Here is a 23,815-nt window from a genome sequence, read left to right as displayed (position 1 = left end):
TTATAAAAAAAATCTTATATTATGAAAAAAAAAGTATAAATAAAAATATGAATTTATTTAAAAAAATAATAAGCGTGACTGATTCAATTTTTTTTTTTAAAAAAATAGTAATAGTTATACTATTTAAATGAATCTGAAAACTTAACTAATAATCTAAAAAGTATATATTCTTGTATACTAATATTTGTCAATTATTCTCACTTTTATTCACTTTCTTTTCCAGTTTCACTTTCTTTTATTCTCACTTATATTTTTCTCATATTATGATATCATACAATTAAGTATGAACGTAATTAAAAGAATAAACTTATTCGCGCGCCTCCAACCTCTATGAGCAAGAACTGGTGTAATACGTACAAGGGAGTTTATAATTATATGTCTCTTTAATAGAGGCTAATCCAATATACAATACTATCCTATCCTATTATGCTGTAATTAATTAATTATTTAGTGCATCAATGGAATATAATTTACTTATCTTATTATTTGTCATATCATGTTATTACTGTTATTGCGTCAAATTAGGTTAAAAATATCAATAAAAATATAATTTTGTGAGTTTTTTTTTCCCACGATCACTTTTATATTTCATCGAGTGACTTTAGACTGATTATGAGCTTAATGTGGGTAACGAGCTATAGTAATTTAGGAAAAATAATCAAGATTCAATTTAGATTTCTATAATCAATTAAGATTGAATTAAGCTAAAAAAAACTCTAATTTAATTTGTACTTAAAATGTGAAGCTCAAATCTTATATAAAATAGATTCGAGTCATGTTAATCATAGACTTGATGTGGATCGTATGTTATAGTGGGTGAAGCCAAAATACCTAAATTTAACTAGGACTTTTAAAATGAGACTCGCACTTAATTAAAGTTGATTAATACAAGTTTTTTTAAGGTTAAGCTCTTATATGGCTAATTAAAAAGACTAAAATTTAATTTGTATCCAAAATGTAGCCAAGTCTTACATTTCATTCAACAGATTCATGGTAAGCAATCATGAACTTAATATAGGTCGCAAGCTATAGCGAGTTAGAAAAAAAAAAAAAAAACAAATTCAATTTGTACTTCTAAAACCATGCTTAAGCTTGATTTGTAAAAGGCCAAGCTTTTACAAACTAAATCTAGATCAAAGCTTAGCCATATTGGGTTAAAAACTCTCATTCAATTCATGCTCAATTTTTTAACATAAACCCTACATTTTATCAGATGAGTTTGCATTAATGAAAGAAATGTTACTGCAATAAATACAAACACGACCTGAAATATTTCAACTAACCAAAAACCTATCACTTTGAAACTAGCGCGGATCAATAGCAAGCACACTGGAGACTAATAAAGAAAAGAAGTACTGTATTTTCTATCAGCCTAGGCCCACATTTTAGCAAAGTGTCTAATTAAAATTAATATAGGGAAATAATGAAAGATATATATATTAAAAAAAAGTGCATGCAGGTAACTGGTAGATACCAGTAGTTCTGCCCATCAAACACTGTTAAAATTTTAAATCTTCCATTTGCATCTTAATTATGCGAGCCTGCTTAAATATTCCCCCTAGAGCAAGAGCAAAATCACATGGTTAAAAACATAGGATTGATATCTTGGAAAACGTGGCAATAATAAATTAATAGGGAGTGTAGCTTTTTCCTTGGTGCTTCGAGAGTGAGGCTGCTAACTCTGCGCCACTGTTCTCTTTATTCTCAACCCATCATCCCTTACCACTCTCTTTTCCTCGTGCTTTTTATCCATGTGGACCTTTCAATCACATGCTCCACCTTCCTTTACATCGCTAACATCATTCCTAATGCTCTTTTTTTCTGACAAATCCCACATCGATCTTTTTGCCTCCTTGAGCTCTATCAATTAATCTCTCCCATGCAACTCCTCACTTTATTTATCACAATCATTAATTAATTATATTAGAACTAATAACGCGGATACTATTAAGATTAATTGACTCCCACACACTCATTTCAAGTACGTACATGTACATCAACACAATATATATGTTTTGTTTCATAAAAATCAATGTGGTTCCCATAATAATACAAGGTGTCCCGTCCGCAACCCCTTGCAATTGCCTACTCAATCCAAACACGCAATCTTATTGTGTTTTCTTGCTTAATTTAATACTCTCTTCGTTATATCCTGTATGGGATCAAATCTGCAATGCATGATTAGTTGCACATCTACCAATTAAGTATATATATTCTCGCTCTTGCTGTGGAATTGGAGTTGGAGACACAGCATGTGCAACGTTGCAAGCTTTCATCGATGTCATTAGCATGCGCTGTCGGAGGCATTGCTAGATAAGTACCCACATATGCATGACCTTTAGGACAATGAGTACTTGCGTATGATTAGCTAATTGGGAAACATTTGTTACTCACCCCTTCATATCCAATCACTTTCCTTCATTTATTTGTTACTTGCAATAATGAGTGCCTCTCTCGGTCAATAGTTTGAGAGTAGAGAGACTAAGAAGTGTTTTAAGTTTCGTTAAGCACTTATTCAGTTATTCTATAAGTTTTTAATAAATAATAGCTTACGCATAAACGTAACTGTTTAATTATTTATTAAAACAACTTAAAAGAAATTTGTTTTAATAGTTTTCACAGTTTATTCACACACACACAAAAAAGAATAGTTTCACGTCAAGTTATAAACGATTTTTATAAACTCAAATAAGCTTTCAAATGTTTCATAAATTCCTTTTGAAATGTAAATATACATAAAAAAAACAAAGATCAACAAATTGAGTTTTCTTTAACAAATTAAAACATTTTCCGTATACACCATCACTAATCAAACTCTAATCATCAACACTCTTAATGGACCCAACAACGATTTATATCCACTATTTTTTTATTAATAAATATTAGTTGTTGATGCTATTAATTTTTTATTAGTGAAAGATTCAAATCCGTTACTTTTTTCTCTCTTTTTTTTTTTCTTCATGACTCGACCAATCTTATGTCCCTTAACTTCTTTGTTGATATCTAATAACTTATTTTGTCTAAAAGCACACATGTTTAGTTACCGAAAATAATTATTCAAGTTAGTCAATTATAGTTTATCTAACAACCATCTCTCGTTTAGCTCTTATTACCATCTTAATTTGTACACGTAAGCTAATACTTTTGATATTTCCATGCCTATGTACACGTTGATATTTAATGAAAACTACCTTTTGTAAATAGCAAGAGTCGAAAAGCTTGATAGTGTGGCCTTCTAGTTTTTGGACATAATCAAGCTTGATTTTTAGTTTGATCCGTATTCTTCTGGACTGAACATTTCCTTCATGTGTGAGTATTACAGCCCGGCCCATTCTAACGTTTAACGAAATAATTGGTGTGCCGCGCGCGCTAAAAAGGTAAAAACATTTCATTACTTTTAATTCAATAATCTTAATTATTAAAAACTATATTAAATTTATTCTTATATTATAAATTTACCTATTTACTTAGGAACGTAAATATTTTTTAATGTTATTTCTTATTAAATTTGAATCTTGCCATATCAGAGCAAATTAAAGATATTTCTCGTAGTATAAATAAAATTAGTTTTATTTAATCTTGATTTAAATTTATTTTTTATTTAACACATCACATCAAACTAATAAACAGAAAAGTATTGTATTTAGATTCAAATACTCTATGTTCATAACTTTTTTTTCTAATTTCTTAACATTGTTCTCTATAATTTATTATGTATGTTGATTTGTGCTTAAAGTTAAATGAAGGAATTAGAGGCGACAAAATAAGCAAATAAGGTTAGGCTAAACTTTTAGATTTTAGATTCGCCAAAAACTGGGCCAATATGGCTTGGCCAATGGGTCTGTTGAGACCATGAAATGTAGCCTTGAAAGCTGCTAATTAAGTTTATTTGGTCTTTTTTGTTTTTTGTTACATAACTAAGTTTATTTGGTCTAGAATTTTTAATTTTCTTGTTATAAAAATTATGTAAATTTTGAGGGAAAAAATAAAGAGCCAATTTGTCCTGTTTTGATGGGCCAACCAAGCCAACAAATTTGTAGCCAATTAGAAATTCAAGCCAGCCCAACTCGGCCTGCTTTTCACATTGTGCTAGATTTATAGAACACCAAGTATGGAACCATCCACAAGTGTGGAAATTAAGGATTGGTTTCTTTAGTCATTTTTTTTTACAAAAGTTTCTTTATTCATTTTTTCATCTTTTTCTATCAGCTCTTTCCGAATACTACTACAATATAAGCTTGAACTGTAGAAGTTATATGATGGAGAGATGTGGTTTGGAGTTTCAATCACTATTTTATTAATTGTTGCCTGCAATTATTTCTTATCCATTTTCCACACATTTATATCTCTATTTCAACCTTGGCAGCGATTGAGTAGTTCTGGCTATGTCTTTTCTGCTTCTTTGCCCCCATATCTTGCTAGTGCTGCAATTACAGCTATTGACATCCGGGAGGAAAATCCCAATCTAATTAATTACAAAACTGAATAATAACATTGCTGAGCTGAGTGAGCTCTATTATGGAAATTAAGGTGAGCTTTGATCTCAATGCATGTTCCTTTAGCGGAATCGTATTGTATAGTAGCACTTTTGCACATCATCTGATTGTGTGAATTGCTGTTTACTTTTTCTTTTTCTAATGAAAACCATAAAACAAAGGTTTTAGTTTTTTGGAGATGTGTTGGATTCTACAGGATTGTCAAAAATATCAGGCTTCACAATTGCAAGTAATGCAGAGTCACCAATTGTTTATCTGAGATTAGAGAAGTCACTTCACAATTGCTGTTATAATTAGGGAATGTTGTTTGACAATGCTAATGGCTTATTATTACTTTTGCTTGTTCCTAATATGTTGTATTGACAGGTTCTGTCAAAAGATTCAGTATTTGTAGTGACCTCCAAGAGATCAATGTTGGACAAATGTTGTTTACCTGTAGGAATTATATTGTTTGTTTCCTTAGGGCATTCAGAGGAAGATCTTCTTAAGGTATCTGAAAAGAGTTGCAACACTAGTCCTGGGGTGTCATAACTGAACATGTTCACCGCTCCAGCTGTCTCTCAATTTGCATTCTCCTCTATGTTAAAATGAGGAATTTGAAACCCTGGCCTGATCAATCGCTCTGTAGCTGTTGATAATTTATTTTCGATACAAAACATAACCCGACCTTAATATACATTGAATCAGATTTCTAAAAACCCAAATTTATTGAAAGTAAATTAAAACCAGACCAATATTAATAAGGCAACACAAGTTTTGAACCCTCTAATGTGCATCACACTGCACACGCATACCTTAAGAGCATCATTAACAGGAATTCTTCCCTAGATTGTTGAAAAACACAACCACATACAGATGCAGTTTACTAGCTTTTATAAATAACGGTGCAAAATAAAAAGAAAAAGAAATAAAAAGATTCCCAAATATATTTTTCACTGTTTTTTTCAGAAAAAAAAAAAAATTGACGAGAGCGAAGAGCAACCATTCCACAGTTAAAATTGCTCTTCTTAAAGTTAGGTGACACAAGGAATCAACTAGGCAAGTGGCTTCTATTGTAATAAATAAATAAATAAATAATAATTAGTAAGTGGTTTTATTATTCTGTTTATGACCACTCAGAAAGTAAAAAACATTATTCTGACCTTTGACGAATTTAAACTAAGGATTGGCAGTTTGACACGTGATTATATGTTGATTTTTATTTTTGGTACATTGATCCTGCTTAATTTATAGGTTTGTTAAATGCCCAGTTGCCAACTACCCAAGGCAAAAGCAGAACAGATGAAATTCTTCTTAAGTGGCCATCAAAGATAATGGTAGACACAGGAGGAGTCAAACCCTAGAACTAACAACAAAACTCAAGAAGAAAAATGATTCCAACAGCATCCTGCCAAAGCCGTGAGATGCAATGGTGGGGAGGAGGATGGAACAAATGTTTGAAGGATGTTCTTATAACAAGTGTCTTTAGGGTATTAATTAAAGGATAAAAAAATATTTAGTGAGAAAATTATAAGAAAATCTAAAAAAATTATAAATAGTATAATTTTAAATATTTCAATAAAAAAATTCTTTTAATTTTTTAACTAATGTCTAATCACACTAGTTAGACTTAGTTGTCATGATTGAAAAGGGGGATTAATAAAATTTAATTAGGTTAGTTGTACAATATAGATTTCATTAATTCATTTAAAAATTTGTCGTTCAAACTGTACCACACGCATTTCGTTTTCAATTGTTTGTTGTGGTACTTGTGAAAGGTCAAATCTTACAAAACAAATAAACAAATAGAAGATTTTTTTTTTCTTTTCTTTTGATACATTTAAAGGAATTCTTTTTTTTTACAAATAAACAAATAGAAGATTCAATTCTCCATGAAAGATATAGATACATTTAAAGGAATTCTTTTTTTTTTCAAAGTAAAATGTGAATCCAATCAATTCTCCATGAAAGATATAGATTATCTCACACAAAATATAATAATAATAATAATAATAATAATAATAATAATAATAATAATTTTTGTTTTATTTTAAATTATTACTTTTTGAGGAACAAGCTATAATTATGAATATCCTTACAATATTTTGCAACGCCCGTGCTTCCTCAGTTTCCCCTTCAATGTTTTACCAAACAAAAGCCATAGCCACAAACATCTATGACCTGCACATTTATATCAGCAGAAGAATGAGAAAAAGGGACTCCTAAATTCTTCTTTGTGCAAAATTATTAATTTAATATTCTATATTAATTTGAAGTTTCACTTTATTCTTTTGTTTGTTTGAAATGACAATGTTTTGAAAAGTTCAATTACCAATTAAGACTCGGCTAACATATTAATGACTCACAGACATAAAAAAAAATGTTAGTTGAGACAAAGGATTTGAAAGAAAGAATTAACATTACAATTAATAAGTTAGAATACTATGTTAAAAAAGAGAGAGAACAAATTTAAACTTTAAAAGGTGTACATGTTTATTTATTAAGATAAAAATATTTATATGATAAAGTTCCGCATCTAACAAGGTTGCAGATTGAAACTTTCACTCGTTCCTTTGAAAGTAAAAAAAAAAATATAGAAGAAGAAAAAATAAAATATTTTAGCCTATAATAAATATTAATTTATAAATGGTGCTTTATTTCTCTTTCTTTTTTTTTAAAAAAAAAATAGTAATTTGGAACTTTGACTTTTCAATTGAACTCTTAAATATTTTTATAAGTCAATTATTTACATTGGTTATACAACTAATCCTAAATACAAGCTAGAAAAACTTTTGAGAATTTCTCTACTAAAAATAAATTTTTCTATTAGAGACTCTTATAGGTCCAAAAGCTCAAAGTGGTGGTTGAAAAGCATTCTATCAACCCCTTATGAGGTTGCGGGGGTATAGGAGTATTCTTACTTGGTGTAATAGTTTTCTTTTTTCCTTCAACTAATCTGTAAGGCTTAACTATAGTTAGTAGTTAATCTATAGTTAAGTGTTAATAGTTATGACAACTGTATGCTAGTTGTTACTAACTAACTGAGGCTAGTTGACACTTACGTAATTGTAATTGTTATATATAGACAGAATTGTAAATTATTTTTAGTTGAGTTGAATACAATCAACGATGGGGGGAGCGAAACAGGGAAGAGGCTTAGATAAGGGAATACTTCTCGCATCACTTTTTTGCAGAAAGGATGATGTTTCAAACATTAATTAACAGAGAACAAAAGAATATGACATGTTACTCTATGTCACGTATGCGTCAGCACAAGAGTTAATTAACGAGCATGAGTACCAAATGCACTCCCTGTCTGTATAGAGATAGCTTTTGTACCCAAAGTGAGTACAAGTTTTGAACATATATACAGTACAGGCTAGTAGTCATAACTGAGCTACTTGAACTTGATCAAACAATCTATGAAGACCAGACCAAAAGTGCTAAAGAATAATTATCTTATCTAATATTAGTATTACTATTATAGGATAATTTTTCATTTAACATCCCTAAAACAAACATTACCAAAATATCTTTTGAACTATTATTTCTTGAAAGATGAGTTTCATCGTCTTCCTTCTTGTGTCAAAATCTATATACTCTCTTCTCTTAACAAATAAAATACATTAGCTTAATATATATATATATATATATATATATATAATTGATGTATTCAATTGTATATATTTTAAAGAAATAGATAAAGAAAAGATACTTTTTTTTATATCTATAATGATAAATATTTAAAAGAAATTATCTCTTAGCTTATACAGTACTATTAATTATTATTTTCATAAAACATATTTTAAAGTAATCAAATTAGCTGAGAGAAAAATTAGTTGATGTCAAATAACATACACATGAACTCGACCATGATGTAAAAAGGTATAGAAAAAAAAAAAGGCTGGCCTTTTTTGTTTGATTCGGAGAACGTGGCCCATCTTGATCCAACTAGACACACATGGACTGAAGAGAAAGGCACATATAAAAAATAAATGGAACCACCAACATTAGGAAATTACTTCCTGCAGCTCTAGACTTGCTTTCTGCACCCTAATCTGGAATGTAATTTACATTCTGGATTAGTAATTCCTGATTATATTCTGAAAAGTTTAATCCGTAATGTAAAATTACATTTTGGATTTTGGATTAGGCTTTTCAGAAGGTTAAAAAAGTGCAGGATGCAAATCCGAAGTTGTAGGAAGCAATTGCCTCAACATTAAGAAGCGTTTGAAGCATGTCCCTGAATGAGAAAGTCTTGCAGGAAGTTTACATTTTATTTTATACATTTTACAAACTAATTTTCAGAATATAAATGTGGGGAGTGCAGCGAAAAAGAGAGTACAAAAGGTAATTACAAATCATGAAGTGTGACAAAAGCCATTGATGTTATAAGTAATTATTAATTAGAGTGTGTTTGTTTTATAGATTCACAAATTATTTTTAGGAACGTAAACATAAAATATAATATTTCTATGTTTATTATGAGCTTTGAAAATTTATTCTTTGGTATTGTTCAATTTCAAAAAGGTGGTAATATTATATTTATTTTTATTCACGTGATAAGAAGTGAGACAGTTATATATTCCTACAAAAATGTAGAAATGTATTTTATATGTAACCCAATTATAACTTTCATTTTTAGTCTTACTTTTATTCTATTATTTTTTTAATTTTTTTTAAAAATATTACTAGGAATATTATAATTTAACTGAACTCATTTTTTTAATGTACTCAAGAATAATATTTTTTTAGTTATAGTATTCCCGAGAATGTCATTGTTAAAAATGTAGTCTTATACCTTGAAATAAAGTTAACTTGTAGTTTAATGAAATTTCAAGGTTAGGCTAACTTTCTTTCAAAGTACTCTTGTTTTCAATTTTTCAAACCAGCTTTGAAACGAAAAAGTAGTTTGATCTATTACGCCTAACAATCAATTCTAAACAATTGTCAAGGGGAAGATCCGAGATGTCATTTCAATGTGTTTTCCTTTATCAACAAAAGGATTGACACCACAAAATGTTGAAATGCAAACTATTATAAGAATTTTTAGGCTCCCACCATGCTTAAAGAACATTGGAGTTGAAGGAAGAAATGTTATTTAAGAAAGATAAATATTTTTTTCATTGTTACAAAAGAATCTCATAAAAAACAATAAAGATTGTGAATGCACATAAGATAAATATTTCTCTTTTAACAAGATTTATTTCGTATCCAATAAAGAATACAAGTTCTTATTACTTTATATCAACTATTATTGTTAATAAAAAGATAAATCTTATACTATTATGAAAAATAATTAATATCTAAATCATAAGAAGTAAAATTAAATATTTGAAGAAATAATTACTACTAAATAGGAAACTCATACAGCAAAAAAAAAAAAAGGAAACTAATAAGGAAAGATATATTGTGAGACTTTTAATTTTTTACATCAAACTCCTTGATTAACATTTTTTTCTTTGGTAGCTTAAAACAACTATAGGGTTGAGATTGCCTGCAATCTTTGACCACTATTATGTTGTTCAATAACCACTGAAAATATAGAAGTGATAAGTACTCCCTTGTTTGAACCTTTTATTACTATAATTGCAAGATATGCATTCAAAAGAGGATAAATGCAGACCACGCACCTTATTTTGGTGTGTATAGGATGAATGAAAGAAAAAGAGAAAGTGATAAATATGATGTCATGACGAGTAATATATATGAAAAAGAAGAAGGAAGAGATAAAAAGAAAATGAATATGTACATGTTAAAAAGTGCTAACACAATTTTAAAGTGTTTGGATACATTATTGTATAAACACTTACAGAATGCTATTATATTTTACAAATTAAAAATAATAATCAAAATATGATTAAAAATAATTTATAAAAAACAACTAAAAATTTATAAAATTAACATTATATATCACAAAAATATTAAAAATAAAAAATCATTAATTACCATTTACCTATAACCAAAATTGTTATGCGGTGCAGAAGTATTGAAAAAATAAAAATGAAAAATGAAACATAAAAAACCGAAACATTTTATTGGGTTTGACAGGATTCAAACCATGGCATATCCAAAACTAAAAGTACCTGTTAAGCACTTGTTAATAAGCTACCTTGAATAGCTTATTAAATAAGCTCAAAAAATTTTATGGATCATCCATAACATATTTTTATAAACTCTTTCAAACATTCACGTAGGTCCTTATAGCATAAGATAAGTTAAAATAAATTGTTGATAAACTCTTTCAAACGGAAACATAAGATATGGTTTTAAATAATATCAAGTAGAAGAAAAAAACATAATTAAAAACAAAAATCTTATCAAAAGTAGTCAAAACACAAAAGGGATTAATTATTGTCAAAATTAATAAATATTTCTTATCAATTTTTTTTTTTTTAAGTGGAGTTCATTTGAGTAAAGTGTAGCAGAAGCTTTTCATCAACTTACTATTAAATCTGATTAACTAGTTATATTTAATCAGCTTTCCAGTTGTAGTCAACTATAGTGTTTGTCTTTTTCGCTTCAATTACAACAATATTGTTCTTGTAGCTATTATCTTCCTCAATTTATTCTCCATCGATTAATCTAATGTTGACATCAGTCTTGTAATCTGGCAATCTTTTTCTTCAAATTTTGTAAATATGCAGCATAAAAATTGATATGATTTCCTTAATTGATTTTAAGGACATGGACATAACTTAACTTGGCTTAATTAATGTGTGAGGAAAAAGAGTAAGTTGCCTAGTCAATAAATTAGAGAATTAGTCTATAAGCCGCCAAAAATTTATCAATTTTTTTTTATTCATGAGTTTTGAAGTTGAGATTTTACTTAAAAAGATTAAACTCAATAACACTCAAATTAGTAACATGTTAAATTCTTTTAAGGCCCTTGATTATACTAATTTGAAACTAAAAATTAAATCAAATAGATATTCATGTACCCTGTCGTAGCTAGCCGGGGGATACGTTTAACAGGAACCTCGGTGGGGACTACCGATGTTAAATTCCTGTCCTGATAGCAATATGGGATTTGCTGATTGTCTCGTCGCCGCAAAACATGTGTTTTCATGTATTTATGACGGTTGGATAGGTACATACTATATGGTGGTTAATACATACATGGAGATGCTTAGATATCCATTTGCGGAAGGAACTGCTGCAAGTTGCATTGTTCTTGGCCATTAGTGTCCAATTCATGCATCTTTCTTGATTACTGCTGCAAAACCTTAGATGACAAATTAGTGAGTGAGTAGCCAAGTTAGGTTTTCCTTTATTGGATGTGTTTAGCCATTGATAAAGACGCTAGAAAATAATGTCAAATGCGTCATGATTTATCAAGGCAAAATTATTTGAGAATTGTTATTATTATAATAATGTCATTAATTAGTGGACAACTTGGACTGCCGACTAAAATTCCTCCATCTTGGGCAGTTAGGTGGAGCCCACGTTTCCTGAGTCAGCTAATTCTCCATCGTTTTTCTTCGTATTTATATGATACATTGAATTGAATTTCTCAATATCCTTATTGAAATATGTGAAAATACGTACAAACTAGCTAGGGTTTTATCATTTTTCGTTCATGGCCTGATTTCTTTTGTGAGCGTCGACAAATCTAGTGTAAAAGTTGTTTCTTTTTCTTGGAAAAAAAATTTGTCAGATTCTAAACGGGAAAATAAATTAAAAATCTAAAAAAGGGATAGATTCAAAACCAAACTATATGATATATTCACTTGTTCTAAATGAAAGTTCAAGAAAAGGATGTCAGCTGTTCGGAGTGATCCTATGCTGAAACTCTATCATGCTGATAAGGACCCAGCATCCAACACATTTGCATTGGTCCATTGTTAATTATTTATTCTTGAGCTTGATGTTCACATTAAACTTATTTATTACTAATTATTAGTGTCTCGTTCCAAACTAGCCAACATAAATATATAATTATATACCCTTCCCCACACCACAGCATGAACATTTTTTGTTTTTTAAAAGAACATCTCACAACACCCAAAAGAATAATTCTGCAACTATCAAATATATATCCAATTAACATGTTTTGTTTATCAAATAATTAATATTTCAGTTAAGCAAGTTGCACCTACCAGTGGTACTAAACTGATTTACAACACTTACCCATTTGATCGACACATACATACACCGTTCAATGTTCATTTCAGCAGTCTCTTTCTCTGAGCATTTTAAGCCTCTTCCCGAAAAATTTTCGGTGACCTTAACCCTTGTTGGTTTGTACATGCGGAATTTTGGTTGTCGTTAGTGGAACGTTCAATTCTGAATCGATCATCTCGTCGTCCTTATCCAGTTGGACCAATTAGAACTCATTAATCATTACATATTTACATAATTACATGCCGTCGGAGGAAAACTAACATCACCGTCTTTGAGAAAAAAAAAATCCTTATAAATATTTTATCCTGTCCAAATATATATTTAATCCAATGCCATAGGTAATTAAATTACGTGTTATAGTTTTTATCAGATTATTTTAGAGTTAATTTCAATTATTACGATGTTGTAGTTTATAATTAAAGTAATCACAGACAGATATAATACATTTTTAATGAAAAACTTATTTTAATTAGGTTTTCGTATACTCTTAATAAAATACATCAATTTTTAGTAAGTATATATTTTTTCAGACAAATCAGTTACTGGAATTTTAAAACAAGTAGTGGAAATTAATGCGCAGGTTAAAACTCATTAATACACTATAATATAAATTTTCTAAAACTAATTCATGCCATCCAATCAATAGTTAACATGTAAGAAGAAAACTAACAGCCATAGAAAAAGAATATCAATTTTTAACCACTTGTCACTTTTAAATTAATAAAACAAAAAAGGGGAGATAAAAATAAATGAAGACAAATTACCGGTGTTTTTAAATTTTTAATCCTCATTTTTTCCCCGTTTCCATAAGATTCAACGGGAGCTTCTAAACGTCATTTTGATTCTAAATCCTTTGTACGGTTGTAAAAGAAAGGCCTCAAAAGTTGTGTCAGTCAACACGTTTGGTAATAATATTAGTAAGTGTAAGGAGGTCGAAAACTTAAAATTTAAAGTTAATCAAAAGCTTATTTATTTATTAATCATTTAATGAGCTAAATTATGATATAATATTTCAATTATAGAATGGAAATATTCTCTTCCTTGTTTAACTTTAATAATATAATTACAAGCTCTTGTCACTCCTTTTCGTTTTCCTTGCCTCAAAGCATTTCCACTGTTGTTTCTAGTCGTAGGGAGGCGGTTGTTTTATTAGAACTAGAAGTCAATAGATTTACCAGTGTGTCGGTGAGAAAATTGTGGTTCGACCGGATGGTCAGCAAATTTAAGAAGCTATCTTTGGGGGACAAAAACAACAAGAACAAGGTTTCTCTTAACAAAAAGGTTCTTCACTAGCCTACTTTTATTACCAAATCTAAATTTGGGTGGGTTTGAATTAAAAATAAAATCAAATTACTAGGAATATCCTTTTTAACATACTTTCGTTTAAATTTATTGAAAACTATAAATTAAAAAGATAGTTATTAAATAGGATGTGAGAAAAAAAATTGATTTCTAATAAATTATACAACAAATAGGAAAAATATGTTCAAAAAGTGTATTAAATAGTATGTTTTTAGTATTTATTTTTTTAAAAAAATTGAGATATTTTCATAAATGTAGATTAATTACCTTGCTATTGGTATATTATTGTGTTAACTTGGATTAAAACTTGTAATTTTGGACTTCCGCAACATTTGCTTTTAAGAGAATTATTATACAGATTAGCACGAGTGCAATCTCTGCAACACTTTTATTTATTTATTTCATAAATCACAAATATTTTTTGAAAAAGATAATTTTATTTGAATTTTATAAAATTATTATAAAAAATAAAATTTTCTGTTTAAGTATTTAATGTGATCACATGCTTAAAACTTGAACCGTAAACTAAACTACCGATTAGTTAAGTTGAGGTAATTGCATAATTCACACTCTTGATAGTTTCAATAATAAAAAGACACGTGTTATAATAAAAATTAAAATACAATTAACTAAAGACATGTTCAAGATAAAATATAAGAATAATTTTCTACAGAAAGAAATTATGAGAAAGTTAGACTAGTAGTAAATTAAAGAGTTAAAAATTGATTGATTGATTGTTGCTTTATATATTTTTCTATCAACGTTAAATAAGAAAATATTTATATTATAATTAAAATATGATAAATATTATGCGTTTCAAAACTATACATATTTTAGCGTTTTAGTTTTATTCCAAAATTATAGATGCTTTACAAATTCAAGATTAAATTTATAATTTTTTTCAATTATACAGTAATAATTATTAGTGTATTGAATATTTATTATTATTCAAAATAGACACCAACACCTAACTACTCATTAATAGAAGATTCACTTAATATTATCTCTACTCATTAATAAAATATTCACTTAATACTATCTCTAGACTCTTCACTATCTAAATATTTATTATTAATGATAATTCTAACAACATGATTAAATAAGGGTATTTTAGTCTAAAATTTATTGATTACTATTTATTAATGAGTGTATACTAACCTTAAACATGTATAGTTTTGGAATCGAAGAAGTAATGATTTTTTAAAATGCTTATTAGAATTAAAAATATTAAATAAAATGGTTCCTAATATTAAATATGAGATATTTTCATTAAGTATTTCTGCTTTGATTGATCGTCAAGTAATGTTTGCATGCGATTTCTTAATAAATGTTAATTAAATTCTTCAACTAAGAAAAACTCAAACTATAGCTGTCATAGAGTGAAACAAATAGGAAATTCAACCATACATACAGCGTATTTTTCATTGCGTGGACGGAAAGTCTTCCTCTATTTGCACCCCTTCCATCCGTCCAATACCACCGACTACTGTCTTCTTTTGATTTCATCCCCTCCTTCCTGCATTAAGTTAAAGCTTCAAGCCATCCACCAATATCATTAATAATTATCATTCTGACAAACTCTAAACTAATCCCCTATTTAATTATTGACTAATATTTTATTCTTACAAAATACTAGTTTTCTAATAAATATTTCTCCTATTATTGAATAAATATTTTTATGTATTTATTGAAAATTAATTAAAATTATTTTGGATGTAAAACTTTTAAAATAAATATCATTAAAAATCAATACATTTACAATATATAACACTTTATAGTTGGATGAAAGTCTATTTTTTATATTTTAAGTGTATTTTGAATTAAATTTACATATTTAATATTTTAAAAACATATTTAAAAAACTTATTCAGGAATTAAAAATTAATTAAAAATGTATAAGACTTACTCATATTCATAAATTAATAATACTTTTACCTAAAAGTGATTTTCTCGTTTTACCTAACCCTTTATTATTATTATTACTATTCATATTTAACTTAGTATTTTAATTTAATTAAAAAAATTTGATATATGCATTTTTAAATTCTACCCAAATTTTTATACAAATCTTTTAGTGAAAAAATATTCATTAATTCTTAATTATTTTCATAGTCAACTGTCTAGCAACGAGGCCACCCCTTTCCGAGCAATTTTTTTTATAAAAAATCCACAACAATTTTTTGACAATATAAACAAGAGAAAGAAAAATATTCCAAGGAAGAGTTTTGTTGTATATATCATAGTGTTATCCAGTTCATTAAAAAATTCTCTTAGAAAATATACTTGTAATTTTGTAAAAAGAAGATAAAAAAAAGTTGGCAAGGCATATAAACACATTATTATTTTATTTATGAATGCATTTATTTTTTATGTAGTACAAATTGTAGGTTGAATAAAGTCTGTACTTTAGGTTTGAGACCAGAGAATTGTGTATCTTTTGAGAGTTTATGTAGACCATCAATTCATTATCATACTGGATTATTCTCAAAAAGGTACTCAATTATATGTTTGCTCTGTTAGTTCCTTGATTGACTGTGATTGCATATGTTCAATAAAGAATTGGGTCTTTTAAGTTTGAAGTATATATGTTTAAGTATGTTTAGTTAAAGTCTAATCTTTTTAATACTCTTTAATGACTAATTAAATCGATTGGTAGTTGATTTCATTAGTACTTTATAGTTTTGGGCATGTACCGATGCTACCCTAGAATCAAGGGAGCGCTTCTAAACTATCATGTATGAGTAAAAATGCCCTTTGAAAAGATTTAACATGGAGACAAACATGAATTTGAGGTACATACTATTGGATGGAAAAAAAAAAAAAAAACTCTAGACAAAACATACATTAAATGCATTGGTCATAATAGGCATTTTCAAATTCATTTACATGAGATATCTCGTGACGGGAATATTTTATATTATTCATTGTTACCGTGTTTTTTTTAAAAAAATTACTAATTATAAATATTTATAAAATTAAAATAAATATTGTAATTAAATATTTTTTATCCGTAAGAATTAAAAATAAATATTAAAAAATTTATAATAATTCATATAACATATTCAATCAACCAGATAGATTTCTTGATGTTTAGTTAAGTATTTAAATATTTAACTGAAAAAATAAGTATTTAAATAAAAAATTAGTAAAAAAAATATTGTTAATACGCAATAAGTGCATTTTTTAATGATAAATATTTTAAAACAAAGTAAAACATTTAAAGAGATAAGCAATAGAATGAGATACGGGGTGGAGTATAGAGAGGCGTAACCCGTCCACGTCGGCGGTCACAGTGGGCACAAAACGCTACGTGGAATGTATAAGATACGAACAAAAATGGGTTTCAAAGAGAGAGAGAGAGAGAGAGGTGTGATGGATTGTGTCGGCCATCTTTGGTTTTCTTAAAGAAAGCTCAACGTGGCGGCCGTACCAGACGACAGACTAGAAGCCAAGTGGGAAACTCATTCCCTTCACTTCACCCTCTCTTCTCTCCAATTTAATACTATTATTTATTTCCACGCAAACAATTTTCATTTTCCACCCTCCATATAAATAGAAACCAATACAACAGCAACATGATGGTTTCAGTTTCTTGAGGGTACTAATATGAACAGAATCTCCTCTCAACACCTTTGCCTTGCTGCAGTTCGCAACTGCAACTGCACTCAAATATAAATATATATACATATATATATATATATATATATATGTATTACTTCATGGTCACACATAGTTAAGTTTATTAATTACTAGGTAGCTGGTTTTGAATAGGGTAGTTGGTAGTTATAGTTGTTGTCCCAGATATGGAAGAAGCAGGTTTAGGAGATTGTTGTTCCTCGAATTCGACGATTACGAGGAAGAGCGATAAGCGAAAGCAGCAACACCAACAACAAGAGAAGCCATACAGAGGAATAAGGATGAGGAAGTGGGGCAAGTGGGTGGCGGAGATTAGAGAACCCAATAAGCGTTCGAGGATCTGGCTGGGTTCTTACGCCACCCCCGTCGCCGCCGCACGCGCCTATGACACCGCCGTCTTCCACCTCCGAGGCCCTTCCGCTCGCCTCAACTTCCCCGAATTGCTGTCCCAGGACGACGACGTTTCGACCCAACAACAGGGCAACATGTCCGCCGATTCAATTCGCAAAAAAGCCACCCAAGTCGGCGCCAGAGTCGACGCGCTCCAAACCGCGCTTCAGCAATCCTCGTCCTCACACTCCGCTAATTCCAGCCACGTCAGCAGCTCTGACAAACCAGACTTGAACGAGTATCCCAAACCTGAAGATTAGTAATTTTCTTCCACCTTCAAGATTAATATTGATCCACCAATCACGCGTCCTGATGTGACATATATATAGGGCTTCAACTTGCCCTCTTCACCTATGCTAATTTGAAGAAGAAGAAAAAAACCTTTTTATATTTGTCATATGATTATATATATATCTTAGTAGATATTTTTCTTCCAGTCTATTTATTTTAATATTAGAACGTGTAGGAAGAAATATACAGACACACCTGAGAATTGAGATGAGGCTAATTAACTTGTTTATGAGGCGAGTAACTCCTTTAAATATATATAAATTAAGGGGTATATATACTATTACTTGCTCATCACCACATGAAGAACAACGTTTGACCTTTAACCAAATGAGATCGTGTAATTCATGCTGTTGACCTGATTTTGCTGTTGTTGCTCATCTCACGAAGAAACTCATTATAGTTTTTTTTTTTCTTTCAATATGTGTATGTTAGCTGGAGTCGTGGACTGGTAGCTACGTAGGTTCTCGCTATGATGGGGGGCATATCATGTGGTCTTTTCTCAGGTCGGTGGTGTGTTGTAATTTGTAACGAGATATCCGTTACACAATCGGATCAAATTAACCGTGTTTTGTTGTTTTAGATTAATTTTTTTCTATGTTCTGATGAATTCGATAATTTCACATACATGTGGTGAAAATGATTTCATATATAAGTTGTATGCATAGTTCATGTGTGTGAACTATATTAATTCGACCGATCCTGTTTATGTTATCATGATGATTAGCCAAAATATGAGCAAATGATGGAATTCATGATCAGTGTGGAAAAAGGGCAAGGGTGAAGAGATAAAGATAGGAACAGCAGTGGCCCAACAAAGCCGCATTAATATGAAACAAACAAACACTAATGTTTCACTTGTCGAACAGTAGTAGCAAGTGGATATAGAGATAAGGAAGAATTGAGCACCAAAAGCATCAGTTACCCATGGCACCCCACAAAACTTTTTTTTTTCCTTTTCTTTAAAGAATATGCGATATAGGCGGAGAACAGTGTGGCTCTATCTCAAAGTGAGGTTGTCACTTGTCACAGTCATGGGAAAGTTGGAGTTTAGGGTAGCTGCGTACTTGCCTTAGATACACATTGTAAGGGTAGGGCCTCAGCCAGCTCTTCATTTTTTTTTTCTTTAGTTTTGAATGATACTTTCGTTGTTTGTTTTCCCCTTAGTATTCTTGTACAATACATTTCCTTAAAAAATAGCTGCATAGTGTGAAAACATTTCAACAAATAGCATATAAATGATGTGATTCTATGCTTTTCGTCTCTTTCTTCATATTTTTTTCAACTTATAACTTAATATTTTAATGTAACCACTAATATGCACATGATTTTTTTTTCGTTTTGACGCATAAGAAATTTCTTATTTCGTCTTATATTTAAAAATTATTTTCTTATTTTTATATTTATAAAATAGAAAGAAAGAAAACCATACAGAATCAAGTGAAAATGTTCGTCAAATATTTTTAACATGAGAGCATTTTCTTCTTTTAGATGAAACCAAACAGAACTACAAATTCGTGTTGCTAATTTTTATTTTATTTTTTCGACGAGTGTGTTAATGTTTCTCAGTTAACATGTACGATCTATGCTAGCTGGCACTCATATGCACCATAATCTTACGTGCTATATGCCAAATGTAATGTTGGAGAAATCATCTTCAGCTTGGGGTGAGCGCGCGATGCCCTCAGTCAATGCGACTATATGCGGCACTGTCCCTTTCCAATCATTGATTCCCCTTGGTCAAACTTCAAATTCCACTGTGAATAACAAATACTTGTACTCTAAAAAAATGAATGATATGTTCTATTTATATAAATTTATTATATATTGCTACGAATAATTTTTTTAAAATAAATAAACGAAATGAATCCGCTTAAAAGTAAGTAATGAACCCTTAATTTTGTTTAATTCTTATAAATATGAATTCAACAAATTTAATTATTGAATTATGTAATATTTTCTGAATCTGTGTTAACAAGAAAAGAAGGGGATTTGGCTTCACATTCTTTTAAAAACTTTCACAGGGCATTTGCCAGCATGGGTTAAAACAAGAAGCAAGTAAACCTTGGTGGAGTAACTTATGAAGGAACCAATGCACAAAGTTATAATTATGATCGACAGGGAATGCCGTGCACAAATGTAATTAGAAAGAAAGATTGAATGAGCAACTGTTAAATCATCAAATAAATGTGTTTTTAACTTTTTTTACAAGGCAGTTGGGGATGCCACACAGGATTTGATTTCAGCATATCTTCAATCTTGCTCCATTTAATTAACAAGCAGCAAGAAAGTTTGATATCAATCTCACATGCCACAATTGATCGACTATCTTCTCATAGATCTCTATTTTTGCCAAAAAAAAAAAAATACAAAGATATCATTTATGAATATCTGATATCTAGAAACACCTAAAGCTAAAAGGTTTCACAAAGGCTTAATCTGGTTATCCTATATACATTATAATTCAGATGCATCTTTAAGTTGAATGATACACAGTTGGAGTAATTCAGATGCATCTTTAAGGCTTAGTTGGGTTATGTCTATCTGTTACCGATCTTGTTTCTTTGCTGAAAGTTTAATTCTAAGACATGTAATTGTACAACACTGAAGATTATTGCAGCTTGCGTAGTATAGGCTTTTGGCTAAACCGGAACACTAGAATCAGAGTATGAAGAAATTACAGCAGAACCCATTTTCACAAATTTTCTAATTCTTTCATTCAGTTGGGTTCAGCTCCAAATTTTTTCCATGCTTTAGAAATTTAGAGTTCTACTTCAAAACTTTTCCTCCAAGGTGAGATAGGGGGCAGGAGAAAATTTCCTGTGACACTTTCTTTAGATTAAACACAAGCATTATGTCAACCAGCAAAACCCATTATTTCCAAGTGTTACAATACCAGTTCTATCAATGTCAAACAGAAGATAGAATTTACAAAGGAATTAAGTGACATACTTGAAGGTGTCAAAGAAAAATAACATGTGATAGTCTGGAAATTTCTACCTATTCCATGAGAGAATCGGTTTAGAAGCTGCTTTTTCAATAAAACAATTGTAGCTGCTGGAAGCCCAATAGTCAGTCCATATCTATCAGAAAATGACGTTGCCTCAATGAAATAGAAAAAATAGAAGATTGAAGCTAAGATGTTGTTTTTAAAGAAAAACATCTAAAAGGTCATTCTGGCAATGAACTGGGTACATCTGCAAGTGTGATAAAGATGAAAAAGTTGATAAACTTTCATATCCTACCTAAAGTGTCATGTAGTGTCCACCCCGTTTTAGAAAATATGTTGCGTTAAAAAGTTAAAAAATTTGTTAGGTGAAATTATCTAGGAAAAATATGCGCATACTATTTTGATTTTAGAATCACTTTTCTACCGTTTAAGCATGTACAAATAGAGTTAAAAGTTGCATAAAAAAATGGTGTGGGCATATTGGTTTTGTAAAATCTAATGCAGTTAATATTTAAACAATAATTGGTTCATGTCCTGCTATAACAATTCGCTAGTATAATGACTTAAAAACAACTATTACAAAAGCTGAAGTCAGAAGATGTTTGGTATTATTTTATATTGTATCCCTATTAGGACCCTTCTAGTGCAACTTGCTTTGATGGTATCTAAAACCTTCTAGTATAAGCATTGAAAAATAAGAACCTACAGAGTCTTTGAGCTGCATTGTATGTACACAGCAGAACCAATTGCCTTCTTCAGCTTTCTCCCTACCCAACATTAACATTAGAGTGTATTTGAAAACAAAATAAAAAAAATTCTATGCCACCAACAAGAAAACGATTTTTGTTAGAACATAGAATGCAAGTGACTTCGAGTTAGACACGTTTTAGTACATGTGCCCACTCCCAAAAGCTTTCACATTTTTCTTATATTCATTTCTACCTTTTATTTTTATGCTCCACGGCTTAATAATTTGTTGTTGATTCATCACAGATACATACAAATGGATCAAATTTCCTGATTAAATGTGTTCATCAAACTCACCCAGTAATAGATTAACAGCAACAGGGAACTATAAGTGATTCTTCTGCAGAAACATCCTCACATTTGGAGGGGATACAATATATACAATTTTTTTTTTCTTTAATAGGATACAATATATACAAGGTGCATAAGCCATCATACAACTGAGAACTAAAAAGGACAATTGAAACACAAACAAAATAGAGCATACACACAATAATGTTCAATACTATTTGAGAAAGGAAACAATCTGGTCGATCAAAACCTGAGCATTCTCACAATTCGGTTTGAACAAATGAAAAACATGGTCCTCATCCTTCGTCTCCACCACTTCCGCAACACCAGACCACCCATTCTTCTCAAGCAACTCCTTACAGTACAAACCCCTGTCCCTCACCAAATCCTTCTTCGCAACACAAAGAAGCAATCTTTCACTAGCTAGCTTCCCCAGTTTTGGATCCTTACTCGGGTTAATAATTGGGTCATCGGATCCACTCTCACTGGGGCAGGCAAACCGCCACAAATCGTGTATCTTCTTCTCGCTTGGTCAGGCATGTTTGCTTCACACCCAAACGGTTCCTCTCCCAAGAAAAAGGGATGCACCAAAACAACCCCTTCAAGCTTCACACCAATATGCTCACACGAATTATAGGAGAATAAAAAGGGAAAAACAAATTAAATTGAATGAGACGCGTACTAGATGCAGCAACACTAATATGCCCTCACGACCCCCACAACGACGACGGCGGCTTCAACGGTGAGAGAGTGATGGTGCAGGAGACACTACGACGGCGGCGCTGACAGAGGCGGAGTGACACGTACAGACAGAGTGAGAGGGGCGCAAAGAGATCTATCGGTGGAGTGAGCGGAGTGAGAGGGGGCTAGGGCGCGAGTCAGAAAAAAATAAAAAAATAACCGACAGTTTTTCAAAACCAAAACGACGATGATTTTCCTAAAAACTGTGATTGTTTTACAGTTTCAACTATGTTTTTGCGAAAATCGTTATTGAAATATTTGTTGTATTTACAAAAGTTTCACCGTCTTAAAGATAAGACATTTTAAAGAGAACCATAGTTAAGCTTGCGTACTAAAAATCAGTTTTTTAGTAGTGTGAAAATAATCATCATCGATCAATCCCTATATTTTAGCTTTGATCGTGGAATCCTTTTGTGAAAGAACCACCATCTCATTGAAGAAGACCCTTGATACATCGATATCACACCATCATGATCTGTTTGAGTTCCTCTTAGACCCATCAACATTAGATAGCTATAGGTGGGGAAAGGCGGAAAGCACCATGCTATTAGAATTTCATATATAGCAATGCACAACAACACAAAATCACTATGATAAGGAGGACTAGAAAGGTTATTTGATATAAGTTAGGAATAGCTAAAAGTATTTTCCATGCAGATTAGGATGCATGTTGTGAGAAAGCAAAATTGTTTGTCCTTACACAACAGTCAAACAAATACTCCATTCTTATTGGTCGTGTTTTGCCCACTGTTGTGACAAGTTATTATTCATCCACCTGTTAAATCTAAGCAAAAAAAAATTCAGTCCACTTCCTTGGATCAAACATCCTTGACCACATATATTCACGGCACTTACACAATCTATTAAGATA

General features: G+C 30.3%; 1 protein-coding gene, 1 long non-coding RNA gene and 1 pseudogene across 4 annotated transcripts; 2 read left to right on the top strand and 1 right to left on the bottom strand.

Annotated features, from left to right (window-relative positions):
* The first annotated feature begins 2,346 nt into the window (after window positions 1-2,346).
* LOC113001471 (long chain base biosynthesis protein 1-like) lies at window positions 2,347-5,366 on the top strand (annotated as a pseudogene).
* Window positions 5,367-17,247: 11,881 nt separating this feature from the next.
* LOC100801528 (ethylene-responsive transcription factor RAP2-1) lies at window positions 17,248-19,381 on the top strand. 3 transcript variants are annotated; one of them, XM_006577973.4, is made up of 3 exons: window positions 17,348-18,186; window positions 18,651-18,721; window positions 18,943-19,381. In XM_006577973.4, exons 1-2 carry the CDS (start codon window positions 17,705-17,707, stop codon window positions 18,676-18,678), a joined length of 510 nt encoding a protein of 169 aa, XP_006578036.1. In that variant the 5' UTR covers window positions 17,348-17,704; the 3' UTR covers window positions 18,679-18,721; window positions 18,943-19,381. The 3 variants fall into 3 exon arrangements, with proteins under 3 accessions (XP_025983950.1, XP_006578036.1, XP_006578035.1); XM_006577972.4 differs by lacking the exon at window positions 18,943-19,381 and having other exon boundaries at window positions 18,651-18,803; XM_026128165.2 differs by lacking the exon at window positions 18,943-19,381 and having other exon boundaries at window positions 17,248-18,803.
* Window positions 19,382-22,255: 2,874 nt separating this feature from the next.
* On the bottom strand, window positions 22,256-23,601 carry LOC102669737 (uncharacterized). The gene is made up of 2 exons (XR_413778.4): window positions 22,886-23,601; window positions 22,256-22,809 (listed from the first exon to the last, which is right to left on the bottom strand). It is a non-coding gene; the product is annotated as an uncharacterized lncRNA (long non-coding RNA).
* Window positions 23,602-23,815: the final 214 nt, after the last annotated feature.

The sequence above is a fragment of the Glycine max genome, chromosome 4 (genome assembly GCF_000004515.6).
Source record: "Glycine max cultivar Williams 82 chromosome 4, Glycine_max_v4.0, whole genome shotgun sequence".
Classification (NCBI taxonomy): Eukaryota; Viridiplantae; Streptophyta; class Magnoliopsida; order Fabales; family Fabaceae; genus Glycine; species Glycine max.
Note: the sequence above shows the minus strand (reverse complement) of the source record. Positions and strands in the feature narration are given on the sequence as shown.